The sequence below is a fragment of the Camelina sativa genome, chromosome 6 (genome assembly GCF_000633955.1).
Source record: "Camelina sativa cultivar DH55 chromosome 6, Cs, whole genome shotgun sequence".
Lineage (NCBI taxonomy): Eukaryota > Viridiplantae > Streptophyta > Magnoliopsida > Brassicales > Brassicaceae > Camelina > Camelina sativa.
In genome coordinates, this window is record NC_025690.1 from 21112202 (window position 1) to 21139470 (window position 27269).

Here is a 27269-nt window from a genome sequence, read left to right on the forward strand (position 1 = left end):
TCCGAGAAGTTTCCAGGCGTTGATGTAGAGGCGCCGCTTTCGAGAGGTAACTCTGGAGATTTTGAGCCGAGCTCGGTTTGTTTAGCGAAGATGGTTCTGAACTTCATCGAGGATAACAACAACGGTGGTGGGGAGAAACAGCGATGTGGACGTAGCCGATGCAATTTCTTTAGCGGGAGTGGTACGGAGAGCTCTGATGATGAGACTGAATGGTCCGATGGTTTGAAATGTTCTTCCGGTGAAGCTTGTGAGATTCTCAAGGTATGGTTTCATATATCATTTTGTTCCTGGACTCATATGTTTGTTTCGATTAGCAGAAACTTGATGTATGTGAGATTCAATTTTTGTAGAGTTTGGTTCCTTGTACGAGCGTCTGGGAGAGGAACTTACAAGCTGACGTGACTAAGATTGTGGAAACAAGTAAGAGTTGCTTGAAAAATGTGGCCAATGGGTTAATGAGCTTAGGTTATGATGCGGCTGTATGCAAATCTCGCTGGGAGAAATCGCCTTCTTGTCCTGCTGGTATTGTCTTATAGCTTTGATCTTTCTGTAAAGCCAAAGCCATTTCGTAGCTTCTTGCTTGACAATAGAGTTGGTTGTTTTGTGAAATGGAAACAGGGGAGTATGAGTATGTGGATGTGATTATCAAAGGTGAAAGACTGTTGATTGACATCGACTTCAAATCCACGTTTGAGATTGCTCGTGCAACGAAGACGTATAAGTCGATGCTGCAAACTCTGCCTTACATCTTTGTGGGGAAAGCTGATCGGCTTCAGAGGATCATCATACTTATATGTAAAGCGGCAAAGGAGAGTTTGAAGAAGAAAGGACTTCATGTGCCGCCATGGAGGAGAGCTGAGTATGTGAAATCCAAGTGGCTGTCTTCTTATGTTCGTGCAGATCAGAACTCATATGAAGAAGAGAAGCAGGAATCAGTAGATATGATAACTGGATCGATAGGATCCATTGTCTTTGGTGTCTGAAGGTTTGTTTATATATATATATATATATATATGTGTGACATAACCTTCTAGAGAGGTGTGAGATTTTAGTAGGAGTATTTGAATCCCTTATAGTTTTTTGATATTAAGGGTTATGTAACAGAGGATGATCCATACACGCCTAAAAGTAGTGTCTCCCCTTGGTCTTTTTTTTGCTGGGTTGTAAGGGAGAGTGTGATCCATCCAACTCTATGGTTTGCTTTGTGAGGGCTATAGCATTCTAATTACTACTATGCCTATATGTTTTTTTTTAGACAATTCATAATGTTATCATTTCAGAAGAACATTTGACCATATTATAAAAAAATGCAATAGTTATTTAGATAATAAGTCGTTGAGGAAACGTAAGACATGAAATTTTCGTTTGACCACCAGTCTATGTTACTTAAAACTATAACCAGTGTAATGGTGTTTGCAAATTAATTAACTAGGCTCTGAAGAAGCTGATGCGAGAGCTTAAAAAGGATTGGGGAAGAAAAACAGGAGATAAAGCGATATGCAAGGAACATAGATATAAATATTTCAAACAAAAGGTGAAGCATCTAGAAAAGAAAGAGAAACATCTTTCTAGAGAATGGGACGAAGAAAGAAAAATCATATATGCTAGGGAAAAAGAAAACGCATGATAGGAAGATAGAGGTACGTACATAACCTGAGGCTAATTATATCAAGATGCTGAATGGTAAATTATCATGATGGGTTGTAATATATTAATTTTGGGGCTGGATTACATTAATCTACAATATCTATGTATATTAAATCAAAAAGTAAGGAATACATCACGACTTGTTGTAGTAGAGTGATTATAATAAATAAAGAAAATCAGTTTCGGAATTCCATATGTACCACAATTTTGTAATCGTTTCAACTCAAAGTCCAAACAAAAACTATTACTTGTACATGAGTAGTTACCTACTTACCTTCAAGTGTTTCAGAATATACTAGTACTAAATACCAAAAAGCACTTAAAAAATTAGAAACATAATTTACGGGAATAGAAAGGTAACGAGACTGAATTATTATGGAGCCCGTTTAGACTGAATAGAAAGGTAGCGGGCTTCCAGCCTCAAACATCACTAATACGTTAGACTAGTCCTCCTTCTCCTTCTTTGCTCACTTCACTAAGTTACTCTCTTCTATAAAAAGCAAAGATAAATCTCATTAATTTTGTAGTTCATTTCTTCTTCCCCATCGATCCAATATCTTCTTCTTTTTTGACCTTAATTAGCTCTCTCTCGGATTTTCACCGAAGATTCTTATCTGAGCTGAAATCATCTTTTGTTTTTAAGCTTTGGTCCAAATATGGATATTTTAAAGACCTACGCTCGCAAGGACAAACTCGTGGTCATCATGGGAGCCACCGGTACCGGCAAGTCGCGACTCTCCGTCGACCTAGCCACTCGTTTCTCAGGAGAGATCATAAATACCGACAAGATGCAAGTCTACCGAGGTCTCGACATTGTAAGCAACAAGATTACGTCCGAGGAAAAACGCGGCGTCCGTCATCATCTCCTCAGCTTCCTTTCGCCTGGAGCCGACTACTTCACCACCGCGGATTTCTGCGACATGGCGAGTCACTCCATCGAAACCATTACCGACCGTGGAAAGCTTCCAATCGTCGTTGGCGGTTCAAACTCTTTCTTGGAGGATCTCCTGGTCGGGTCGAGATACGAATGTTGTTTTCTATGGGTCGACGTGGCAGTTCCTTTTTTACGCGGTGTTGTGTCTGAGAGGGTTGATAAGATGGTGGCGAATGGAATGGTTGAGGAAGTTAGAGAACTGTTCAACTTTTCTGATTCAATGAACTACTCGGAAGGGATCAAGAACGCAATTGGGATTTCAGAGTTCGGCAGGTTTTTCAAGAACGAGCCCTTCTTAAATGCGGGAGAGAGACAAATGCTGTTTAGTGAAGTGGTGGAAGAAATAAAGAGGAACACCTTTGGATTAGCCTGTCGACAAAGAGAAAAGATCCAACGGTTGAAAAATGTGAACAAGTGGTGCGTCCAGAGATTGGATACAACTCCGGTGATCACAACGCGGAGGTGGAAGGCGGATGCTGACGCGGCGTGGGAGAATCTGGTGGCAGGGCCAAGCACCATTTCTGTGTCGCGGTTTCTGCAAGGACACTGCTAAGTGCTAACCGTGAACCGTCTCTCGTTGGTGAGAAAAGCTTCCACCGTGTCACGTAGCGAGGCTTTTGGTGTGTTTTTTTTTTCTTCCTTTTTATTTGTTTTGGTCAACGGGTGGGGTGTGTTTTTGTTTGTTTTCCTTTTATTTTCTTTGCTTTTCTTGCATTCGTACTTTTGTACTTTTGTGTGAGTGTGAAATAAGTATATTTTAAAAATAATTAATGAAGAGGTTTGGTGCGTTTGGACTTTGGAGTCTTTTCTTTTCCTTCTTTTCTAGTTCGGGAAAAAGGTTAATTAGGAGAAAAAAAACAATTGAATTGAATGTAAAATCAATTTCAAACGAAAAAACCCTTTTTTATATAATATGCATCATTGTGTTTCTATAAGTTAGAAAGTGGAAAGATTATGAAGAGAATAATTTAAAAATCTGAATCTTCGACAATGAGTTGGAGGTGTTACACAAGTCTTGTGGACTTTTGTGGTTAACCACTTGATTAAGCATGCCATCTTAGTTTGTATTTGTTTTGTGATCTTGTGTTCTGAACGGAGCTTAAGCAGTTTCTCACATCTTTGTCTATGAGCTTGGTTAACAAACGCTCTAAACTCTACCGAGTACCGACATATCTCATATTGACTACAAAAACATAATTAAGTTCTCAAACTCTCTGCTTAGTAAAAGTGGCTATTGGTGGTCTTTTGGGCAACCGATAACTTTTATTTTTTTTCAATGAAATTTTCAAAAGGTTAAACTAAAACTAAAAATGCTTTTTGATTGTGTGTTTTATTCATTCAAGGATTCACCTAATCTCTCGTCGTTGATGTAATGATAACAGCTTTGCTTTGTATTTTGGAAACTCTGATTTTATTTCATAGAACGATGATGGCTTATATAGCCTTACAAATGCTGAAACTAAAAACTCCTAAACAGACTCCTACTTAATCGGATCACTTAGCACTAACCAAATGACTCGGTCACTTATTGACTTAATCAAGAAACACAACTTAAAATATCAAAACAAAACTCAAAACAGAACTGAGTTTGAGCACACCTCAACTCCTTTATTCTCGAACCGAGTTTGAGCACACCTCAACTCCTTTATTCTCGGACTAACCAACTCCAACAAACCCTCCTTAAGCTAATCTTGGTGCATCAAGATTAGCTTACTTGCAGCAGAACAGATTTCAAGCTTGCTTCTCAGACTCTCAAATGCTTCACGCTTCAATGATTTTGTGAAAATGTCTGCAACTTGTTCTTGAGACCCGCAATGCTCCAATCTGATCACTCTATCTCTAACCAATTCTCGCAGAAAATGAAAACGAACTCCAATATGCTTGCATCTTCTATGAAACACTGGATTTTTAGACAACTTGATTGCTGAAGTGTTGTCACAGCGAATCACAGTGCTTTCTGTTACTTCATATCCCAACTCCTCCAACATCCTCATAAACCAGACTGCTTGACAGGCACACACAAATGCAGCTACATACTCAGCTTCAGTTGTTGATAATGTGACAATCGGTTGCTTTTTTGATGACCATGCCATTGCTGCTTCATCCATCAAGAAAGCATATCCTGATGTACTTCTCCTAATATCAATATCTCCAGCAAAATCACTGTCCGTGTAGACCAATAATTCTCCTGAACCACCTCTCTTGTACCAGAGGCCAAAATCCATAGTTCCTCTTAGATACATCAAGACTCTTTTAGATGCTTGTAAGTGTAAAACTGTAGGCTTCGACATGTACCTGCTCAAGAGACTTACAACAAATTGCATATCAGGCCTCGTTGTGGTAATGTACATGAGACTTCCTATTATTTGTTTATAGAAAGTCTCATCTACATGTTCCCCTCCTTCATCCATGTTAAGTTTGTTTCCAGGGACCATCAGATTGTATACTGGATTGCAATTCTCCATCTCAAAGCGCTTTAAAACCTCCAAGGCATACTTCGACTGAGCAATATGAATTTCCTCTAATGTCTGTAGCACTTCAATTCCCAGAAAAAACCTCATATTTCCAGGATCTGTCATGTCAAACTCCTTTTGCATTGACATCTCGAAATCTTCCATCATCGACACATCATTCCCTGTGTAGATAATATCATCAACATAGATGCTTACAAGCAGAATATTACCTCGGTTGTTTCTTTTTAGAAACAAGGTTTCTTCATTCTGAGATTTTTGGAAACCCTCCTTGATGAAATACTCTTCAATTCTGCTAAACCAGGCCCTTGGAGCTTGTTTTAGACCGTAAAGTGCCTTGTGAAGCTTGTAGACTTTTTCTTCATGTCCTTTAACCACATAACCTTTTGGCTGTTGAATGTAAACATCCTCTAGCAGAACCCCATGGAGGAAAGCCGATTTCACATCTAGTTGATAAATATCCCAAGCCTTTTGTGCCGCAGTAGCTAGAATAGTCCTGATTGTATCCATCCAAGCAACCGGTGCATAGACTTCTGTGTAATCAATGCCGTGTTCTTGACTGTAACCCTTAGTTACTAGGCGTGCTTTGAACTTGTTCACCTCTCCATGTCCATTCAGATTGGTCTTGTAAATCCACTTCACACCTATACATTTAGCTCCAGTTGGTAAAACAGAGAGCTCCCAAGTCTGATTCTTGATGATGGAATTTATCTCTTCATCCATGGCTTTCCTCCATTTTAGACTCTGTTCTGCTTCTTCAAAAGTTAAAGGATCAGAAACAGAAGACGACAAAAGGTCCTCCACCATGTTTACTTCGTCACCTTCACTCTCCTCTCCTTCTTCATTGCCCGTGACATAGTCACTGAGATAACGTGGAAGTCTAACTGTTCTTCTTCTTCCCTCTCTGACTTCCACAGGCTGTTCATTCTGAGTCTCCAGCGTGGTTTCTGCAGGTTGCTCAGCTTGAGCATCATCATTTGTCTCATCACCCGAGGCTTCACCGTCTCCATACAACGATTCAGAACATGGAAAGTCCACATCACTGCTTCAGGCCAAAAGATTTTTGGTGTTTTCCTGGCATAGAACATGGATCGGACCATGTTCATGACTGTGCAGTTCTTCCTCTCAGCAATGCCATTTTGTTGTGGTGTGTAAGTCGTGCTGAGCTGTCTCCGAATCCCTTGCTCTATGCAGTAGTTTGAGAACTCATTAGAGGTGTACTCTCCACCTCGATCTGTTCTCAAGCACTTTATCTTCTTTCCTATCTCAGTCTCCACATTGCTTCTAAAGAGTTTGAAGTGGTTGAAAGCTTCTGACTTCTCCTCCAAAAGATATGCCCATGCTTTCCTACTGTAATCGTCAATGAAACACAGGACATATCGCTTTCCACTGGTTGAAACAGGACTGATAGGACCGCAAATATCTGAGTGTACCAACTCAAGAGCTTCCTTTGCTCTCCACATGCTTTTCTTGGGGATGGGATTCCTCGGTTGTTTCCCAACTAGATAATCTGAGCATGTGAAGATTTCTGCATCAATAAAAGGGAGACCACTAACCATATGCTTGTTTTGTAGAGTCTTCATTCCCCCATGACTGAGATGTCCATAACGTTTGTGCCATAGCTTCAGTATCTGGTCTGAAAATGTCTGCAGGCATTGTTGAGCTGATGTCTCTTCCTCGTCGGTTTGATCAATTAGCATGAACATCCGGTTCAGGCTCATCTTGCTCTCTGCTATAAGCCCTTCTCTTCATGATAGATCTTGCAAGTTCCCCTTTGTATGACGATCGTTAATGCCTTCTCTTGAAGTTGACCAAGGCTCAAAAGATTGTTTTTGAGTTCAGGTACATAATAGACTTCGCTTATTATGTATTCAACATCGCTGAGCTTCAACTTCACACTTCCTTTCCCAACTACCTCCATTTTTTTGTTGTTTCCCAGCTTTACCAAATGTTTGAAGTCTGTATATATTGAAATGAACAAGCTCTTGTCTCCACTCATATGATTTGAACAACCAGAGTCGAGGAACCATGCTCTTCTCCTCATACTCTCTTGTTCTCCAGTGTAGGACATCAGCAACATCTCAGCAGTTTCTTCGATATCTTCTTCAACTTCTTCGGTGTATGCCATCAATAGCATTGGTTCAGTCTCGTCAAGACCAGCAAAGTTCGCTCCTTCTTCCCACTTTGGACACTCATTTTGAAAATGTCCAAGACGGTGGCATTTGTAGCATTCGACTGTGCTCTTATCGAACGAACCTCTACCTCGGCCACGTCCTCTTCCTCTTCCTTGAAAACCTCTGCCTCTTCCTCCCATTCCTCTTCCTTGTGTTACATTTAGCACGTGATCATCACCTCTCTCTGGTTTCTTGAACTTTTGTTCATGGACTGCCAAAGAGCTCTGTAACTCATCCAATGTGATGCTCTTAATGTTTTTTGACTCTTCAATGGATACCACCACATACATGAACTTCTCACTCAGAGTTCTGAGAATTTTCTCCACCACCTTCACGTCGGGCATAACCTCACCATTACTCCTCATTTGATTTGTAATGGATAGAACTCGCTTGAAGTAGTCCTCCACCTTCTCAGACTTTGTCATCTCCAACACCTCGAAGTCTCTCCTGAGTTTCTGCAGCAAGGACTTCTTTACACAATTGTTTCCCCCATACTTCCTCTTCATGGAGTCCCAGATGATCTTGGATGTTCTACGATCCGAGATCTGCTCAATTATTACCCTATCAATGCATTGATAGAGGTAATGCTTCACTTTGTGATCATTGGTTTTTGCGTCCTCGAGCAATTGTCTCTGTTCAGCCGTCAGAATTGTCGTCGTTGGTGGTTCCTCGAACCCGATGTCTATCAGCTTCCACAGACCTTTGGCACGAAAGAAATTCTCCATCACTTCACTCCAATGGTTCCAATGACCATCGAACAGGGGCAACTTCATCTTGTCATCTCCCATCTCTCTTCTCTCTTCTCAGTTTTGAAGCTGCGGCTTCTCTTTTGTGTTTTCACAAAATAACAAAGAAGTAAGCTCTGATACCAATTTGTAATGATAACAGCTCTGCTTTGTACTTTGGAAACTCTGATTTTATTTCATAGAACGATGATGGCTTATATAGCCTTACAAGTGTTGAAACTAGAAACTCCTAAACAGACTACTACTTAATCGGATCACTTAGCACTAACCAAATGACTCGGTCACTTATTAACTTAATCAAGAAACACAACTTAAAATATCAAAACAAAACTCAAAACAGAACCGAGTTTGAGCACACCTCAACTCCTTTGCTCTCAGACTAACCAACTCCAACACTGATCCTGCAAAAGCCCCATTTTCTCATACTTAAAAGGTGAAATTATTTTTAAAAAAATTATCCCAAAACAATAGAAACTTTGGGAAAATATAAGTTAAATGGATTGGCAGTTTGACTTCAAAAATTCCCAAAACTGTTAGTAAGTAAGAAAAACTCACAATCGAAGATTGGTAGGGTTATATCCAATCTCTGTCCCAAAAAGAAAAACTGTTAGTAAAAAAACACTTAAGATCGAAGATTGGTAGGGTTATGACTTATGAGGTTTATCAGTTATCACCCATCTCTGTCCCAAAAAGAAAAAAACTGTTGGAAAAAATATGGAGATATAATGGTTTGGAATTATGGTTTGGTATTATGGTATACCTGTTGTCGTCTTGTGGAGAGAGAGCCAGAGAGGGCCAATTCTTAAATTCAAAAAGGTAATATTTAGATATTATTATGGATACTATTTCCAAATATTCTGTATTAAAAAGAAATACGGAAACCTATGATGCTAAGCAATAATGCCATAGGGGATTCTTTTTCTTTCGTGATTAAATGAATTATTTCCTCCCGCATCTTTTATTTTACTTTACTCCGTGATTGTCTGAATATGAAAGGGACACACGAGAATCTTTCCCAACTTCTTTATAAATAATCATGATTACAACTTCTTCATAAGTGAGAGACTACAAGTCTCGACGAGCAAACAACATTTTCAAAAAAAGAAATCTGAAGTTTATATATATAGTTGCAAAGTTTTCATATATCATCATCATGGGTATGAAGATATCGACGGCCATGTTATTGCCGCAGTCACCGGCAGCATCAGACTTCCCTCTGGCGACCTCTGTTGTAAACCCCCACACAGTTCACTTTAATAGGCAAGCAAACGACTCTCCGTCGATCTAGCCACGCGTTTTCCGGGGGATTCTGGTCAGTTCACTGGAACAGGCAAGCAAACGAGATACGACTCTCCGTCGATTTAGCCACTGGAACAGGCAAGCAAACCAGAGTAAGTTTTCAAAACATGTGAAGTTCTCAACCCTGAAACTTACCACCCCTAGGACGGTCATCCAAATGCTTTATTTTTTGTTGTTGTTGGCAGTCACAGTGGCTGACCTAATAGGATGAGAGAAGGCGCGCTGTCAATAGCTGTCACTCAGCTGCAAACTTCATTGTCCACTGCAACAAGCTGGTAGAGCAATTGCAGAATGCTCTTGACAAGCTACCTATAACAGATACACAGAAGAAACCATTGATTATGTAATGCTCTTCCAAACAAACAATATCATTATGATTTTATCTAGATATGAGCACCAGGATCAATATATAAACCACAAATCTATCATACTGTATCTAACGTACTCTTAAACTTGCTTTGTATATTTTAGAGCCTCAAGTTCAACAGCAGTAAAAGCTTAGCACATGAAAGTAAGATGATACTTAAGCAGTAAGTACAACGCCAAGAGCTGGACCATTAAGATATACGTGATTTCAGACAATTTAGCAGAAAGGTACTATTACTATTTTCAAGCTTAAATCCACAAGCAAGATTCATAGTTTACTTACTAGAACCATCTGAACTATTGCCTTACCATATAATTAGCACAACTACATCCAAAGAAGAATGCCAAGAAGTGACAGCAGAAAAGCTGTACATGATCTCCTAAAAGAGGTTAAAGAGAAAAACAAGCGCAGAGACAACAAAGCTCTTTCAAATTGTACACTGGTCTGTAACCACACAAGTCATGACAGTTTGAGAAAATCTGTGGGGCTGGAAATAAAAGTAAGATCTTTTTTTTTTCATTTGACCTCTAGTCTATCTTACTCTACACCACTTAACCAATGGGATGACGTTTGCAAATTAACTAGGTTATCAAAAAGACTGGGAAGAAAAACTCCTTACAGAGCAGAGCAATCTGCAAGGAATATACAGATTTCGGGACAATGGGACGAAGAAAGAAATTACATGCTCGGGACGAAGAAACACACAAAATAGAAAGATAAGTACATATCCTGATGCTGAATATATTAAGATCTTAAATGATAAATTGCCATGATGGGTTGTAATGTATTAATTTGGGGCTTGGAGTGTTCACTTTTTTCCTAAACCTATCACCAAAGTTTCACTACAATATGTACGCATACAAGAATTGTCTCAAATCCCAACAGAGAAAAATAAGGAAAAGAAGTTCTCACAGCTTGGCTTGGACAATTGTTCATCGAGATTTGAACCAAAAAAAAGCTGGTCAAAGGAAAAATACAATTAAATTTGCATCAACTAAATTAAATTCTGTAACGAGATTATACCAAAGCGACTACAACTAAAATCTAATGGCAAGGCACAAAGCTGAAAGAATTGGAGAAAACATCATCAGAGTTAGAAAACTAAGCCAGACCAACTTACTAACCATGTCACCATAAAATTTGAGTAGAGTCCCAAAGAGATGTAAATTCCCTGAGGAACAAACGAGACTGCACAACAAGTGACTTTTATCAATGCATTGATGGTCCTTCAAATACAAAATGACTTAGCAATGTTCAGCTATTTGGTCATCGAGTTTTTATACTAAAGGAAAAAGGTTTCACGATATGAGAACTTAATTCCCAGAATTTGATCCCTTAATATTGGAACTCCCAAAACGAACAGCACATCCAAGTCAAAACCCATTTAGCTTCAAATTAAAGTATTGAGACTAAATTAGTAAAGTTAGACCAAGCCAAAATGGATAATTCTATTAAATACATACAAATCTAATCAATCATCCAGTGACAAAACATAATAATAATATAGATGAAAAGCAAGAGAAAAAGACAATTAGCAAAAGTATCTTCTTTCCAAGAATGTAAACTTCCACGAAACAATAAAACAGTCACTATCCCTTGTTCTCTAAGCTTGACCCAAAACATTTCAAGTCATTTCATAATATATAACAATAAAACTGAAGAATCCAAAACCAAAGAACGTCATAAATAGCACAGAACAAGCTTTAGCCTCAAAGTCACTAACCTTTTCAAATGGCATCATCATCATCATCATCTTCAATCAAATTCATAGAAAAAGCCCTTCTTGCCACCGGTTCCTTTGCTCTATCTTACACCGATCCTGATCAGAAATGGCTAATCAGAAAGCATCTAACTTCATTTCTCCAAGACTATCCAAACTTCGAGCTTTCAACTGATACTTTCAACCACAACAACGGATCCAAAGTTCAACTCTTTTCCCTTGAAGGATCTCTACGTATACGAAGCTCCACTACACAACTCCCAACCGTGCAATTAACCATTTGGATTCACGAGAACTACCCAATAACGCCTCCTCTAGTGTTTATAAACCCTGATTCGATTCCAATTCGCACCAACCACCCATTCGTAAGTTCTTCAGGATTCACAAACTCTAGATACATCGAAACATGGGAATACCCACGATGCAATCTACTCAATTTCATCCGTAACCTCAAGAAAGTTCTCGCTAACGATCACCCTTTTGTACTCACTGATTCAATCCCAACCCGGAACCAATCGATTTCGAGACCCGAAGCTTTAGATCGATTAGCCACGAGTCTCCACTACGACGTCCTAACAATCATGGAGAGATCAGAGGAAGAGATTGAGAACCTATGGAAACTGCAATCAGAGATGAAGCAAAGATCCGAATCTGTTAATACGATCATCACCGAGCTTGAGAACGAGAGAGAGACATTAAAGGTGAGAGCTTTGAATCTCAAAGATCCCACCGATGTTTTGGAGAACTGGGCAGAGACGAACTATCGCAAACTGACGTCGATGGATGATGATATGGGAATCGAAGAAATGTTCGAAATTGAATCGGAGGTTGAAGGATTAGCAGAAGACGACGCCATTGAAGATGTGTTTAGAGTACTGGAAGAAGCAGCGGCGAGAGGAGAGTTGGAGATAGGTTCTTATCTAAAGCAAGTGAGAGTCTTGGCTAGAGAACAATTCTTCGTTAGGCAGAATCGTTTAAAAATCGAATCTTTTCATATTTGAGAGTTCGTTGTGAACCTTTTCTTTTGTAAATTTATCTTCATTTTGGGTTTAATGGACTAAATAACTCATGATTAAGCTCAGCTAATAACTAACTTTAATTTTGGATTAGGAATGCTTATGATGAAGATATTTTATTATTAAAAGCATGTACCAAATTTTCTTAAAATTTGACTGTTTCATAAGCTATATATTAAATAAGTTTCCTAAATCATTCAATGTTTTGTTTGCAAATTTTACAATTGACTTTTGCATAAGCTAATAATATACATAAACAAGCATGTCTTAAAACTACGATAACACCCTCGAGAGATAAGTCAAGGACATCTTGTGTTTGGGTCAAATCTTTGGGTATGGTCGTCATTACCCGGTTTTGCTACGAAAGCATAGAATCGAGTGTTCCTCTCTGCGTTTAACTAAGATCTCGTGCAAACCTTCTCTGCGGGTGCACCGATTCGTAACGTACACCCACCTCCCCAGGTTTCCCCAAGATCCCTTCTTCGTCTTCTTCATCCTACAAGTGTAGGTCTTGTCTCAATTCCCTATGTATTGACGACTTCGTAACGGCGAATCGGGGTACATAAAACGGATCGTGTTCTAATCTTTGGTCAAACAATTGATGGAGTTTTCAAGCCGGACCTTTGTTTTCTTCTTCTTCTCTCTCTGTCTCTTGTCGGCCACCTCTCTCTCGATCGAAAATTTTCACCAGGCGTAAGTGTCATTTTCTTTCTTCTCCCTTCTTGTCATTCCCCACCAAGAAGCTCCTCAGATTTGTATTCTTCTTTAGGAGGATTTATCACACAGTTTGGGTCATAAAGTCTTGTCCTTTTTTTTAGTTTCTGGAGTATCGAACAGCATCTTGTAGTTGTAGGCTATGGGAAAAGAAATTACATTGTAGCAATGGATCTCATTATGTAGACTAATCATTGAACCTATGGTTTTTGTTTCGTTGCAATCTGATAGGAAAGAAAGGTTTTTGCTTTTGTGTGTCTTACATTGGAACTCATCAATCATTTTGATAATGTATTATTGTCCATTGCCATATAAGCTGAATGATTAGGTTTGTTATAGCCACATTGTTTGTGGTAGCAAAACATATCTGTGATGGGCAAACACCTTTTGAGTTTTTGTTTTTTTTTGGTGTGGATCTTCTTAATTCCCCAATTGGTCCTTGTTTGCTTAATGCAGTTTTCCTATTGTTGAACCTGCTCCGGGTCATACGAAGCTTCAGCTTAGCAGAGAAGGTTTGGAAGCAATTAGCAGAATTACTACTCCTATTTCTGCTGTTGCGGTATGTGAGAGTGATGTTTGACTCATTATCAATTATTTGTATGTTCTTTCTATCTGAACCTGGTTTTTTTCGGACCAAGATGTTTGTTGCTTTTTTTTTTCTAACTTTTTTTTGCTTGTTGTTCCCTTTGCAGGTGATTGGCCCTTATCGCTCTGGAAAATCATTTCTACTCAATCAGCTTCTTTCCCTTTCCTGTTATGAAGGTGCTTCTTATCTCATACACTTGGGTTCTGCATTTTACTTATATTATTTGGAGCTGAACATTGACTTAATATATTCAATGTCATCAGGTTTTGGTGTTGGACACATGCGTGACACCAAAACAAAAGGTATCTCCCCATTTTCCTGAGGGCAGTATCATCCTTCGATAGCTAATTAAGGTTGAACTCTTTTTGTTTTGAATCCACTGAATCGTTGTATACAGGTATTTGGGTCTGGGGAACACCATTAGAGCTGGAGATTGATGGAGTCAAAACTTCCGTAATTTACCTGGACACTGAAGGATTTGAAAGTGTTGGAAAGTCAAATGTCTATGATGACCGGTACCCACAGTTCAATATATGCACATTTTAAACTCTTGTTTGCCAAATCTCTCTATATCTAATCCATGCCTTTGTCAATTTTCAGGATTTTTGCTCTGGCAACGGTTATGAGTTCTGTGCTTATCTATAATCTGCCTGAAACTGTAAGTTGTCCAACCTCTCTGTTTGTTAGGATTGCTTATGCTTCTAGATACATTATACTTGAACCAAAGAGAGTGAAAGCCTTACAGAGGTTTCTGTATATCATGTCGATTATCATGCCATTACTAAAATCAAAGACTAAAGCGTTAAGACCTAGGTAGTTCATCTTATAGGAGGATTTACCACAAAAGTGAAATAGAGGGTATCAAACAAACCCTTGTGATTTCCAAGGTAGAAATCATAGATACAAATTCTTAAACATTCGTTTGCTATGAGTCTTATGACCAAAAAACATTATTTTGCTTTAGTAACTAAAGCGAATTTGTTAACCTTAGGATTTATAGCCATTCCTCCCTCCCCTGTTAGTCTTTTAATGTTTGTAAAACACAAGCAATGCGGAATAGGGGTTCCAATCATGTTTTGCTTGATTTTCTTTGTGCATGCAAGGTCAAGCAATAGTGAATTCGCTCTTGATTGTATAGTAGGAAGTGTACAAATACGGAAGCGTAACAGAGTAGCTAGTGTTTGAAATAACCTTATAAACATTTCTCTCTCTGATATGAGTTCCCATCAGATCCGCGAAGCTGACATTTCTCGGCTCTCCTTTGCTGTTGAGTTGGCGGAAGAATTTTATGGAAGGTCTGCTTAATTGTACTCTGCATTTCTATTTTTTTAATACGTCTTCCGGCTTCTATGAATACTGACTGGCTTTTATTTTCATTGTCTCATGCAACTCAATTGGCAGAGTAAAGGTACACCCTAACGAACCGCTGATATTCTTGATCCGTGGCAACCTTCACAGCTTCTGTTTCTAATTTTTCATATCTTGTAGGGTGAAGATGTTGCTTTTGAACCGTCAAAGCTTCTGTGGCTTATCCAGCGTGATTTTCTGCGTAAGTGCATGGTTCTTTGACAGCAACATTCATAATATTTCAATATAGACACTTAGACAGTGCTTGAATTCTATGTAATCACTGCCTATTTTCGGTGCCAGTGGTCCTGTGTGACCCATTTCAATATTCCAGTTTTTTCTTTAATTTATGCAAGTGAGTTGGCCATTATTAACACTATTCCAACGTTATGCAGAAGGGAAATCGGTGAAGCAAATGGTGGATGAAGCTCTCAGACATGTCCCTAATGAAGATGGTTAGAGTTCTTTTCTATGCTTTTTACTGATGTCGCCTAGACCATTTCTTACAAGCAGGACCCCTTATTAATTGATTAATTTTGTTTCTTGTGTTTTCAGGTAACAAAAATATTGACCAGGTATGTTGTTCTTTGTTCTGCATCGTACAGGTAATTATCATTATTATCTCAGAAATTATTATTTTCTATCACTTTTTTTTCCAGGTTAACCAGATTCGGGATTCCTTGGCTATAATGGGTGACAACAGTACAGCCTTTAGCTTACCACAGGTAAGAAATTTGTATGTTTTTGCATATTTTCAGCCTTTTTTTTTTCTGAAGAAATACAGAACATGGAACTTTGATAAAAATATGAATATCTTTGTGCATGAAATTATGGCTATCTTTGAAAATCTTTGCTAATTGCGTGCTGATAAATAACTTTTTGGTGTGGTTGTTACCTTTAGTCATGCAACAAAATCCCCATTTTTTAGTGCTTGTGAGTCCTTGAAATATAGTTTTTCCAAAGTTCGGAAACTCTCTTTTTTCTTCCATGTGGAATATTAGATATGACTGTCTGATCTGACTCAGACATGGAGTACTCAGTACTCTTTTCTTTGAGCTAGTATTTTGTTAGGTGGTCTACTTTGTGATAACTTTCTTCCTTGTCTTTTGTATACAGCCTCATCTCATGCGGACAAAGCTATGTGATCTGAAAGATGAGGACCTGGACTCTACTTATGTTGCAAGGCGTGATCAATTGAAAAAGCTTGTTGCTAGTATTATCCGTCCAAAGATAGTGCAGGGGAAAACGCTAAATGGGAAGGAATTTATTTCTTTCCTGGAACAGGTGAGTGTCAGTTTCTTTTCTGTCTGGCTTCATTCTTTGAATTTCTCAGAACATTTCTATGAATGAGTGGAAGTGTGTCGTTGAGAAATCAAAAGGAACAAATGTCTACGTTTATGGTGTTCTTACATATTTTAACAAGTAAATAGACATTTTTTTCTCTTCTCATGGATGGCTGTGTTCCCTGGCTACTGAAAGTTATCGGGGGTAACCTGTTCTTGTTATTTGCATAAACATTGATCGATTACTTTTTTTAATGTGGTCACTGTGATTCATGTTTTCCTTGAACTGTTTGATACTCTTAACATATCAATTTATGAGTGCGTACCTTTTATAAATGATGTACTTGTTACAAATATTTGATACGCATAATTAGTACATATTTTTGATATGTAGCACTAAAATAAGGCTCATATGATTTCTATGATATGCCTTCTATGCTTACTAAATGGTTTCTTGATGTATTCCAATTTTGATTGCTCTACTTTGTAGATATTGGATGCGTTAAATAAAGGAGAGATCCCATCAACAGGATCACTAGTTGAGGTTTTCAATAAAGATATTGTTGAGCGGTGTGTGAAGCTGTACAATGAAAGGATGGTAAGATTGAGGCTACCTATGTCTGAAGAATCTCTCCAAAGTTCCCATGAAACGGCACATAATGAAGCTATTAAGGCATTTGATGCACAGCATTTTGGTAGACAGCATGCAAAGAAATCTGTCGATCAGTTGGATGAACAAATGCAGGAGGTATGAATCCTATGTTAATATGAATTTCTAGTAAGTGGGGATCAGTTGGATCATTTGCATTTTAACTTTTCAGACATTAGCTTAGTGGATAAAAACAAAGGAATGTTTTGGCAGATTTTGGCTGTCTTCTTAAAAAGGATTCCCAAATTTACTTTCTGATACATTTTTGATCCAGGTATACAAGAATTATGTTCTTGCAAATGAATACCAATCATCGAAGCTCTGTGAGACGCTATATACAAAGTGTGAAGATGACATGGACCACTTACAGGCTCTACGACTTCCTTCCATGGCTAAATTTAATGCAGGTTTCGTTTACTGCAACCAAACTTTTGAGCAGAAATGTGTTGGTCCTTCGAAACAAAACTATGAGCAAAGATTAACTAAGGTAATATATATACAAGACTATGTTATGCGGGAAGTAGTGAATTGCAGTTTGACCTCCCTAGATCTTTTGTGCAGATGATGGGAAAGTCACGGTCTTTGTTCATCAAAGAATACAATAACCGACTGTTCAACTGGCTGGTTGGGTTCTCTCTTGTAATGGTGGTTGTGGGCCGGTTTATAATAAAATTCATTTTATTAGAAATGGCAGCGTGGATACTTTTCATATTCTTGGAGACATACACAAGGATGTTCTGGACAGCAGAAGCTCTGTATTACAACCCAGTCTGGCATTTCATAGTTGGGACATGGGAGAATGTCGTGTATAGTCCCGTTCTCGACTTGGACAGGTAACAAAACAAGTCTTGAACAAACTCTGACCAAACTTCTCTCAATCTCTCTGTTCGTCTAAAAAAGTTTTTGTTTGTGTATTTGGTAAACAGATGGGCGATTCCTATAGTGTGCATAATTGCACTTTGTGTGCTTTATTGGCGGTGTTATGGAAAGAGGAAACACGGGGCTCGCTGGCTTCTTCCGATGTACAATAACCAGAAGAATGTCCGAAATAGGGAACGGTCTGAGTAAAAAAAAAACACATTCCTCCTCCCATCCCTTATACTTATAGCATCTTCTCGGGCATGCTCGTTGTTTTTATCATCCGAAGCTCTCTGCCCGTTACTACCAAATTTTTGGACGCAGAAGAATTTCAGAAGAATGAAGAGGATGATTTGATCGATCCAAGTTGGTTTGATTGTACCATTTGCATAGAATGCATTTGTAATGTTTAATTTTAAATTATACATATGATCCGATCTGTTTTAATTTTATACCCTCCCAATCACGGTTAATTTTAGCTAACAACTAACCTTAAGAGTCTGTTTCTATTTTATTTATTCAATTCAAGTTATTATTAATATAGTAGAAAATAAACATCAACAGACTAATAAAATAGAAGGACAAACCACTAGCAGCTAAACATCAATGTCCACCCCAATTCTGCAAGCCAACGTCTTCACAAGAGAAGTGTTGGTTTGTTGATTAAGTAAGGCAGTAACGTCGCATCGCATCAAATCTGTTATTTCAAAAAGGATGAACAAGCAGATGACGACTTGTTCCCTTGTTACTGCAAATAGTGTGGATTCCCCAAGTTGATCTTTAAGAGAGCTAAAAAACACTTAATCTTAGGGAGAGAAGAAGTGATCCGGTAGTCGACTGTTTGGACAAAGATCTTCGTATGTATCAAGAAGAGTACTAGAAGTAGCACCCCAAAAAGAATTGAAGAGCGAGAGATCTTATCAAACCTTTCTAATGGTAATAGTTGAAGCAATTTTCTAACTTTTCGTTTGTAATTAGGGCAGCATCGGGATGGGTTCTCTCTTCCTCTTTATAGAGTATCAATTAATGACCCCGAATTCGATATTAACTGAATCATTTTATACAAAAAAACAAAAAAAGAAGGCAAAAAGGGCCTTCCCTGTTTAAAAAAGAAATGAGAAAAGTAAATATGCCAAAATTTTATCTTAAGAATTTTTAAATAAAATATTCCCAAGCATTCCTTATTTCACTAAAAAAAAATATGAATCTTCCGATTTTAATAAAATTAGGTGTTAAGAAAAACTAGTTCTCTTTATATATAGGAATGGACAAAAGCTTGATTAATCTATTAGTGTCACCATAAATCGGACCACATTAGCCTTTTGAAGAACTTGACCAACTTCTCAGAAAACTCCGGTAGGGTTCCAAACACATGAAAACATACAAACACCAGATACATTAGGACAAAAGACAAGACAAAGAAGATAACCTTCTTATGGACCACCACATATCTCTCATCTGCATCACCCTGTCTTCCTCTTGGTGCTCCCGCTTCTTCTTCTCTCCTCCGGAGGTAGGTCATCTGGCAGTACAGGTAGACCACGCACACAATAAAAAGTATGATATTGGCACACGTTTGCCATAACAATACACATCACATTAACAAGAAAAAGAGTCGGTCAATGGCGCATTAACCAACAATATGCAATATTAATTTATGAGATTCACATTTCTAGTCAGATTTTTGTTATTCCCAAGCATTAATTCCTTATTTCACTAAAAATATGAGTCTCATAATAAAATCTTAGATTTTAATAAAATTTCATAACTAAAGGATTTTTAAAATAATTTTTTTTTTGTTAAGGAAAATATGTAAAAATGTATATAAATCGAATTTTAAATTATTTGAAGCCAGCTATATCTAACCGAACATTAGCTACATGTAAAGTATTTAGTCCACACTAATTAATACAAAATCGTATAATAGCTCGAATTATAATCTTTAGAAAATTTTGTCTAACTTAAATGCACAAACTGCAAACTGATGAGATATATTGAGCGCAGTTAAGTAATTTGCGTAACAAAAGACTCACCAACTAGAATAGCATTAGTCAGACGTCAAATATGTAATAGATGATAGCGCCCAAGAATGCATTGCAAGATAAAACTCATCGGAATAGCTATATACTTTTTCCGTTTCATAATATAAGATGTTTAGAGAAATATTTTTGTTTCATAATATAAGATGTTTCCGATTTTCTAAGTAACTTTTACATTAAATTTATATTTTATATTATACAAACTTGTTTATAATTGGTTAAATTTTTTAAAAGTAATTATTTCTTAATATGCGTATTTTTACTAAAACATCCTATATTTTGAAACGGATGGAGTATGTGTCTGCTACTCCCACAACGAAATCGTCCACGTTCTGCCCGTTTCGAATCCTCTCTTCCATCGTCCGGTGGAAGAAGTAACTCACGATGCAGAGAGGAACTCCGACGACGACCGCAGAGACCAGAGGAACAGCAGGACTTTGTGAATCCATCCGATTTAGCAGAGCACCCATGAACCCCATCAACATGAAAAAGTAAACGTACGAGAGGCGCAGATAAAAGATAGCTCCCTCACCTCTTCTTTTTGCTATCACATGGATCCCACCATCATCCATCTTCCCACCGTCATCCATTTTTTTCTTTTTTTACTTCTACCGAGATACAACGATTTCTGAGTGAGAATAGTAGAAGCAACTTGGAGGGGCTTTAGGTTAAGGGGCTTTAAGTTAAGGGGCAATTTAGTCACTTTCTAAAAGTTTGGAATAACCTCCAAGTTTGGAGTAACCTCAAGTTGTTGAAAGCTAAGTAATCTAGTTATTTGTGAATCAGATAAATTTATTATTTTTTTTTAAAACAAACAAATATTATGATGACAACTTTTGGTTTGCGATTTTTTTTTTTTTTTTTTTTGATAAATACCAGTATATTACTCTTGAGGAGATTACATTTTACAATAGCAGCAGGAGGAGTTACTAGATAATTGATACCGATTAGAAACTAAATTTAGGGAGCTTGAAAGTGTGTAAACCATAAGGTGAGATAGTTTGGTTGAGTAGAGACTTGTTGAGCATGCAATCCTTTTGTTTTTTTGTCAAGTCCCAGGAGTCTTCGTCGCAGCTGCAGCTGTATCTTCTTCTGTATCTGATGCTCAGGACGAATATTGTCAATGTGAAGACGGGAGTTGCGTTCCTTCCAAATCGAGTATATCAGAGCTTGAAAGACCATTTTACATACTATGTTAAGTTTCCTATCTGTGGTAGAATCCTTAACCCAGTTTATAAATTGAACAAAAATTGGTTTGCGGTTTTAGTAAGGAATAAAATGCTGGAGCAAAATCAAAACAGAATCACTAAGTAGAACAAAATAGTTGTTAATAGTATAACAAATTTTGTTTCTATGGTCCTATTTTGTTAATAGTATAACAAAATATAAAACATTAGGTTGGAACAAAAATAACTGAACAAACTAAATAGCAGCTAGCTACTCTTTATCCTTCTCCATTTTCTTGACTTTTGGGAAAAATTATGACTCTACGAGGCTGAGAACAATATATGACTGCACATAAGCTAAAAATATCCCAAAAAATTCTAACACCAAAACGCACCAAAAAGAAAGTAGTTTTGACTCGATCCCAGCGTACAAAATCTGCTATTTCAAACACGATGAACAATCACACGATGACTTGTTCCTTTTTTCACTGTAGAGAGTTTTTGTTCATCAAGTTTTTGTCTAAGACGACTTAGAAAACACTTAACTTTAGGGAAACATGAAGTAACCCACATCGGTCAAGAAATTCGACTAAAATAATCGTCCATAACCAGCCGACCAGTAGATGTAGCAAATTTTGAGGTGACCTAAGAGTTTCCATTGATACAACACGTAAACACATGGCTAAAACCTGCAATAGGGAAAAATAATTATTATATATAACCAAATAAAAAGCAAATATAATTGAGAGATGGTGGAGAGCAAAGTTATTAACCTTTGTAAAGGTCATTGCTGAAGCAATTTTCTAACATTTCTTAGGTCTTCGCATTGGTAATGGTTCCTCAATTCCTCTTTATATAATTATTAATTATGGTGAACACAACATAATGAATTTTTCTATATAAAAAAAAAGGAAAGGAGCCCTTCATTGTTTAAAGAAAAATACCAAAAATATGTTGTCGGTCGTGAATATATAGTTGAAGATTTGGAAAATGTATATTTCGTTTCTTTTCTTACTTTTTTTTCTTTCTTTTTTACATTATTCATGCATCATGCAATGACGGTATGTTTATTGTGCTGTTACCAACTAGGTCACAAAGTAAGATATTTAAAAGACTCCAGCGTGCTTATACATAGTATATGTGAACCAACCATTAAATGAAAATAGAGAGAGCGTGATTAAGCAGACAATTGAATATGTATTGTAATTTTGAATCCAATGTTTGATTCATGAATCGTTGTGCAAACATTCATAAAATATAATCTTCTGTTTTTGTATATTACTTCTAACTCAAAGCATGCATGATGCATTGATCTAACATGGGGTTTCAGTGTTTTTGATTATGGGTTCAAAATTTTTAGTCTGTGTATCCTATGCAAACCAACTCTTTTGTGCGGTTAAAAAGGAGCAGCAACAAATTATGTTGTATGTAATGAATTTATGAAAGCAGAGAGACTTTGTATACCATGTTTGAATTTTTAGCAGACTAAATATGAGATTGACATCATGTACGTGTATGCATTTCGTGCACATGACTTGTGAGTTAACGTCCAGGTCCAGAAAATCTAAAGAACGATGAAACTTTTGTTTACGAAACCTTGGACTATGGAGAGCTTGAGCTCCATGAAGCAGAAGAAGGAGCAGCAACAAATTATGTTGGAATGTTATGAATTTATATGAAAGCAGAGAGACTACAATATAATCGAGATCTTCTTCTTCTTTTTTCCACTTCAGTGGGACATAATTGAACATATAGTATATTACTCAAACCATCTTTTTTATGTTTTTGGTTGCAAACTCTTAGAACATGACAGTGAGACCAAGACCAGTTGATAAATCAGACAAAAAGGCAGGCAGATCCGACAACTTTTGGTTTGCGATTTTAGTAATTAAGGAATAAACAAATATTGATGGAGCAAAATCAAAACAGAATCACGACTAAGTAGAACAAAATAGTTGTTAATAGTATAACAAATTAAAGTAAACATTAACCTACTATATATATATATTCCATCTTTTTATTCTTTCTCCTTTTTCTTTGAAATTATGAGGACTCCTACAGGCTGAATGAAGATAAATATGACGGTACATAAGATAACAATGTCCCAACAAATTCTAATACCAAAAGGCACCAAAATAAAAGTTTTGGTTTGATCCCAGCGTGCAAAATCTGCTATTTCCAACAGGATGAACAAACATACGACGACTTGTTCCCTAAAGTTTTTGTCTAAGACGATTTAGAAAACACTTAACTTTAGGGAAATATGAAGTAATCCAGTGGTCAAGTAATTTGACAACAATGATTGTCAATAACCAGAGGAGCGCTAGATATTGCAAGCTTTGAGCTGACCTAAGAGTTTCCATTGATACAACACGTAGAGACGTGGCTAAAACCTGATGTAGGGGAAACATAATAATTATATATTGGCAAGACGAACTAAATAAAAAGCAGTTATAATTGGGAGAAGGTGAAGAGCAAAGTTATTAACCTTTGTAAACGTCATTGTCGAAGCAATTTTCTAACTTTTCTTAGGTCTTGGCATGGGTAATGGTTTCAATTCCTCTTTATATATTAATTATGGCGAACACAATACGAAATTAACTGAATCTTTCTATATATATAAAAAAAGGAAAGGATCCTTCGTTGTTTTTAAAAAAGGGGATATATACCAAAAATATGTTACCGGGTTAAGAAGATATATTTGAAGATTTGGAAAACGTATATTTCGTCTTTTCTTTTCTTACGTTGTTTCTTTCTTTCTTTCTTTTTTACATTATTCATGCAAATGCAATATTACTTTAAAAAGGATCATTAATATCGATATAGAAAGATTATATGTTTATTGTGCTGTTACCAACTAGGTCACAATACTAGATATTTCAAAGAGAGAGAGAGAGAATCTTGAGGGAGTATATATGTCCCTAGTAGACAGCTCAGGAAACCAAAAGTTATGTTTCAATGTATAAGCAGACATTTAAAGATCTGTCTTGTAATTTTGAATCCAATGTTGGATTCATGAATCGTTGTGTGCAAACGTTCATGAAATATTCTTCTGGTTTTGCATATTATATTTCTAACCCAAAAGCATGCATTATGCATTGATCAAACTCAAACATGCGGTTTCATAGTTCATGGTTTTGATTAGAGGGGTTCAATAGTTAGACTGTGTATCCTATACAAACCAACTCTTCTGTGCGCACTACAACAAAACACATTGATTTTAGATGGATTTTCTGCCGGAAACAATTCGTAGGAAATTTCTGACAGTTTTCCAACAAGTTTCCGACATATTTCTGAGAAAATTCTGAGGAAAACACGTCTCTCAGAAAACCCTCGGAAATTTATTAATCCATCTGTAATATCTTGGAAATTTCTGACGAAAACCCGGTCGTCGGAATATCCTCAGAAAATTTTCAAAACTTCCGACAGCTTTCCGGGGAACAGAAGACCATTGGTTTATTCTAAGAAATTTCCGACGGATTACTGAGAAATTTGCCATTATGATCCATTCATCCTTGCTTCACAAACAGATCAAGTATGCTACATTAGATATCCATGGGCAACTGAAGCAAACGAACCTTGGATCAGTGTGATGTTAATAAATCCTAGAGGAAGTATTGTTGGGATTTTCAATGATAGTGAACATCAACCTATAAACAAAACTCATTGGGTACCATAGGAGCGGTTGACCACTCTTTAGAAATTTATCTTGTCGTTAATTTCACCAATTTTGTAGATGAAGAGGTTTACGATGATTCTGAGGAAGAGAGTGGAGAACTTTATTTGAGAATGCTTATGATTCGAACAATTCTGAATATTCATCGGATGAAGAAGACAAGAAATAAATTGTATTAATTTTGTATTTTATTCTATTTTCATAATTATATGTATGTATTTATAAAAAACATGGAAATAAATTTTAACTCTTGAATTTTTCATATAATAATTTCATAAATTTAAATTAGCAATTATATATATATATATATATAATTTAGTATTTATTTGTATATTTATATATTAAATACATTAATATATATATCAGTCACAATATTACAGACGGATAACCAAGGAAACTAATATGGCCTCGCAAATCCGTTGGAAAATTCTTCAGAAATTCTTAAGAAAATTCAGAGGGCTGCCCGAGGGAAGATGAATGTGGTCAGATTAAGAAAAAAAACTCGTTTTCTAAAAAAACCCTCGGAAATTTCCAACGAATTACTGAGGCTTAAACCGCGTCCTCTGAAATCTGTCAGAAAATTTCTTCGCGTCCTCTGAAATTCGTCTGAAATTTCTGAGGATTTCCTAGGGATTTTTATTTATTTGAAGAATATAGTAGTTTTGGTACATCTAATGTGTTGTCTAATATTATAATAAGCCATATTTGACAATAAATTAGATTATAAAGCATTGTACTACAAAAAAATGCAACACTTGAAAGATTACTACATTATCTAAACTTAAGTGTTTATAAGATGATATTAGAGATATAGTTGTTGAAACTTAGTGTAAAGTTATNTGCCTCGCAAATCCGTTGGAAAATTCCTCGGAAATTCTTAAGAAAATTCAGAGGGCTGTCCGAGGGAAGATGAATGTGGTCAGATTAAGAAAAAAAACTCGTTTTCTAAGAAAACCCTCGGAAATTTCCGACAAATTACTAAGGCTTAAACCGCGTCTTCTGAAATCTGTCAGAAAATTTCTTCGCGTCCTCTGAAATTCGTCTGAAATTTACGACTACTTCCTAGGGATTTTTATTTATTTGAAGAATATAGTAGTTTTGATACATCTAATGTGTTGTCTAATATTATAATAAATTAGATTATAAAGCATTGTACTACAAAAAATTGCAACACTTGAAAGATTACTACATTATCTAAACTTAAGTGTTTATAAGATGATATTAGAGATATAGTTGTTGAAACTTAGTGTAAAGTTATTTGATTTATAAAAACTATGTGATTTTTTATCTATTATGATCCTAAATGTAATTTTGTTGACAATATGTCTTAGTCTAGTTTTAAACAACTCTTAAGATCAATCAATTTTTCTAAAATTGTTATATATAATAAAATCCGTCTGAAATTTCTCGGAAATTTTCGAGGGATTATCAAGGGGTTTTGATATTTCTGACAGAATTCCAAGGGATGTGGACTGTTCCGAGGAATTTCCAAAGTTTGTGTTTTTTCGGTTAAATAAATGGTTGGCTGGCCAATAAATATACATGCAATGATTATGCGNCTGTTCTGAGGAATTTCCAAAGTTTGTGTTTTTTCGGTTAAATAAATGGTTGGCTGGCCAATAAATATACATGCAATGATTATGCGACGGATTTTCGAGGGGACCAAAAATTTTCAGACGGATTTCAGAGGGATGGTGAATTTCTGACGGGTTTGCGAAGCGAAAAATAATACCCGCCTATTATTTCATTCACGCGGCAAAACCCTAATTGTTTCCTAGGGATTTCCCACGCTTATGTCCCTCTGAAAGTTTTATATTTATACATGGCCTCACAATTTTTTCTCAGCCGCAACTCCACTGCTAAAATCGTTTGTTGCCCCTCCGTCGGTGTTCTTCTCCTCCCCGTCGATTGTTGCCTTGCCGCCGGTCTTTCCTTCCCTCTGCTAGTCCCTCTGCTGGTGGCCATTTTTTCCCTCCGCTGGTGATCTTTTCCTTCCCTCCGCTGGTGGCCTTCTCCTCTCCTCCGCCGTCGGTCATCTGCTTCCCTTCCACTGCTGGTCATCTGCTTTTCTCTCCCAGTGGCCTCCTTCAACCAGTCACCATCTACAAACATGTGAAATCATGTAAGTTTCATATTTTATTATGATTTTTATTTGTGATCCTTAGTTTTGTTTGTTAATATTTTGTTAGAATTTTTTTTGAATACATTTAACTAGATCTTGATTGGATTTATTAATGAATTAAGGTTCTGATATGGATTTAGATTTTAATTTTAGAAAGAATTTATTTGTGTAGAAATAATTTAGAAAGAATTTATTTTAGAATTAGGTTTTTAAAAACATTTTATTTATTTGTTGATTACTAATTTAGAAGATTTTGATATTAGTTTAAAGATTTTCATTGGATTTAGTTTTGAAGTTGTTATATTTTGGGATTTAGAATAGTTTTGTAAATAAATAAATAAAAATTTATTTGATTACTAAATTATTTAAATTGTGTAGGTTTTTCTTATAATTTTGATATTAGTTTATAGATATTGATTGGATTTAGTTTTGAAGTTGTTATATTTTGGGATTTA

At 36.6% G+C, this 27269-nt stretch overlaps 4 protein-coding genes and 1 long non-coding RNA gene across 7 annotated transcripts; all 5 read left to right on the forward strand.

Annotated features, from left to right (window-relative positions):
• LOC104699313 lies at positions 117-1206 on the forward strand (the record flags this gene model as incomplete). The annotated part of the gene is given in 3 exon segments (XM_019246983.1): positions 117-261; positions 351-522; positions 619-1206. Coding segments are annotated over 3 exon segments (682 nt in total), but the record flags the coding sequence as incomplete, so codon positions are not given.
• LOC104792695 (adenylate isopentenyltransferase 3, chloroplastic-like) lies at positions 1407-3165 on the forward strand. The gene is made up of 2 exons (XM_019246411.1): positions 1407-1411; positions 2291-3165. Exons 1-2 carry the CDS (start codon positions 1407-1409, stop codon positions 3132-3134), a joined length of 849 nt encoding a protein of 282 aa, XP_019101956.1. The 3' UTR covers positions 3135-3165.
• On the forward strand, positions 8958-11347 carry LOC104792697. 2 transcript variants are annotated; one of them, XR_769098.2, is made up of 5 exons: positions 8958-9363; positions 9457-9614; positions 9743-9865; positions 9958-10137; positions 10224-11347. It is a non-coding gene; the product is annotated as an uncharacterized LOC104792697 (long non-coding RNA). The 2 variants fall into 2 exon arrangements; XR_002038671.1 differs by having other exon boundaries at positions 9958-11347.
• On the forward strand, positions 11363-12504 carry LOC104792696 (protein ELC-like). Its single transcript, XM_010518904.2, has one exon. It carries the CDS (start codon positions 11370-11372, stop codon positions 12357-12359), a length of 990 nt encoding a protein of 329 aa, XP_010517206.1. The 5' UTR covers positions 11363-11369; the 3' UTR covers positions 12360-12504.
• On the forward strand, positions 12976-18350 carry LOC104792698 (guanylate-binding protein 4). Of its 2 annotated transcripts, XM_010518905.2 has the most exons (17): positions 12976-13067; positions 13545-13647; positions 13781-13850; positions 13938-13976; positions 14072-14189; positions 14275-14332; positions 14905-14969; positions 15076-15082; positions 15163-15223; positions 15417-15476; positions 15577-15596; positions 15681-15746; positions 16138-16305; positions 16795-17052; positions 17228-17440; positions 17515-17786; positions 17880-18350. In XM_010518905.2, exons 1-17 carry the CDS (start codon positions 12976-12978, stop codon positions 18019-18021), a joined length of 1812 nt encoding a protein of 603 aa, XP_010517207.1. In that variant the 3' UTR covers positions 18022-18350. The 2 variants fall into 2 exon arrangements, with proteins under 2 accessions (XP_010517207.1, XP_010517208.1); XM_010518906.2 differs by lacking the exon at positions 12976-13067 and having other exon boundaries at positions 13593-13685; positions 17880-18021.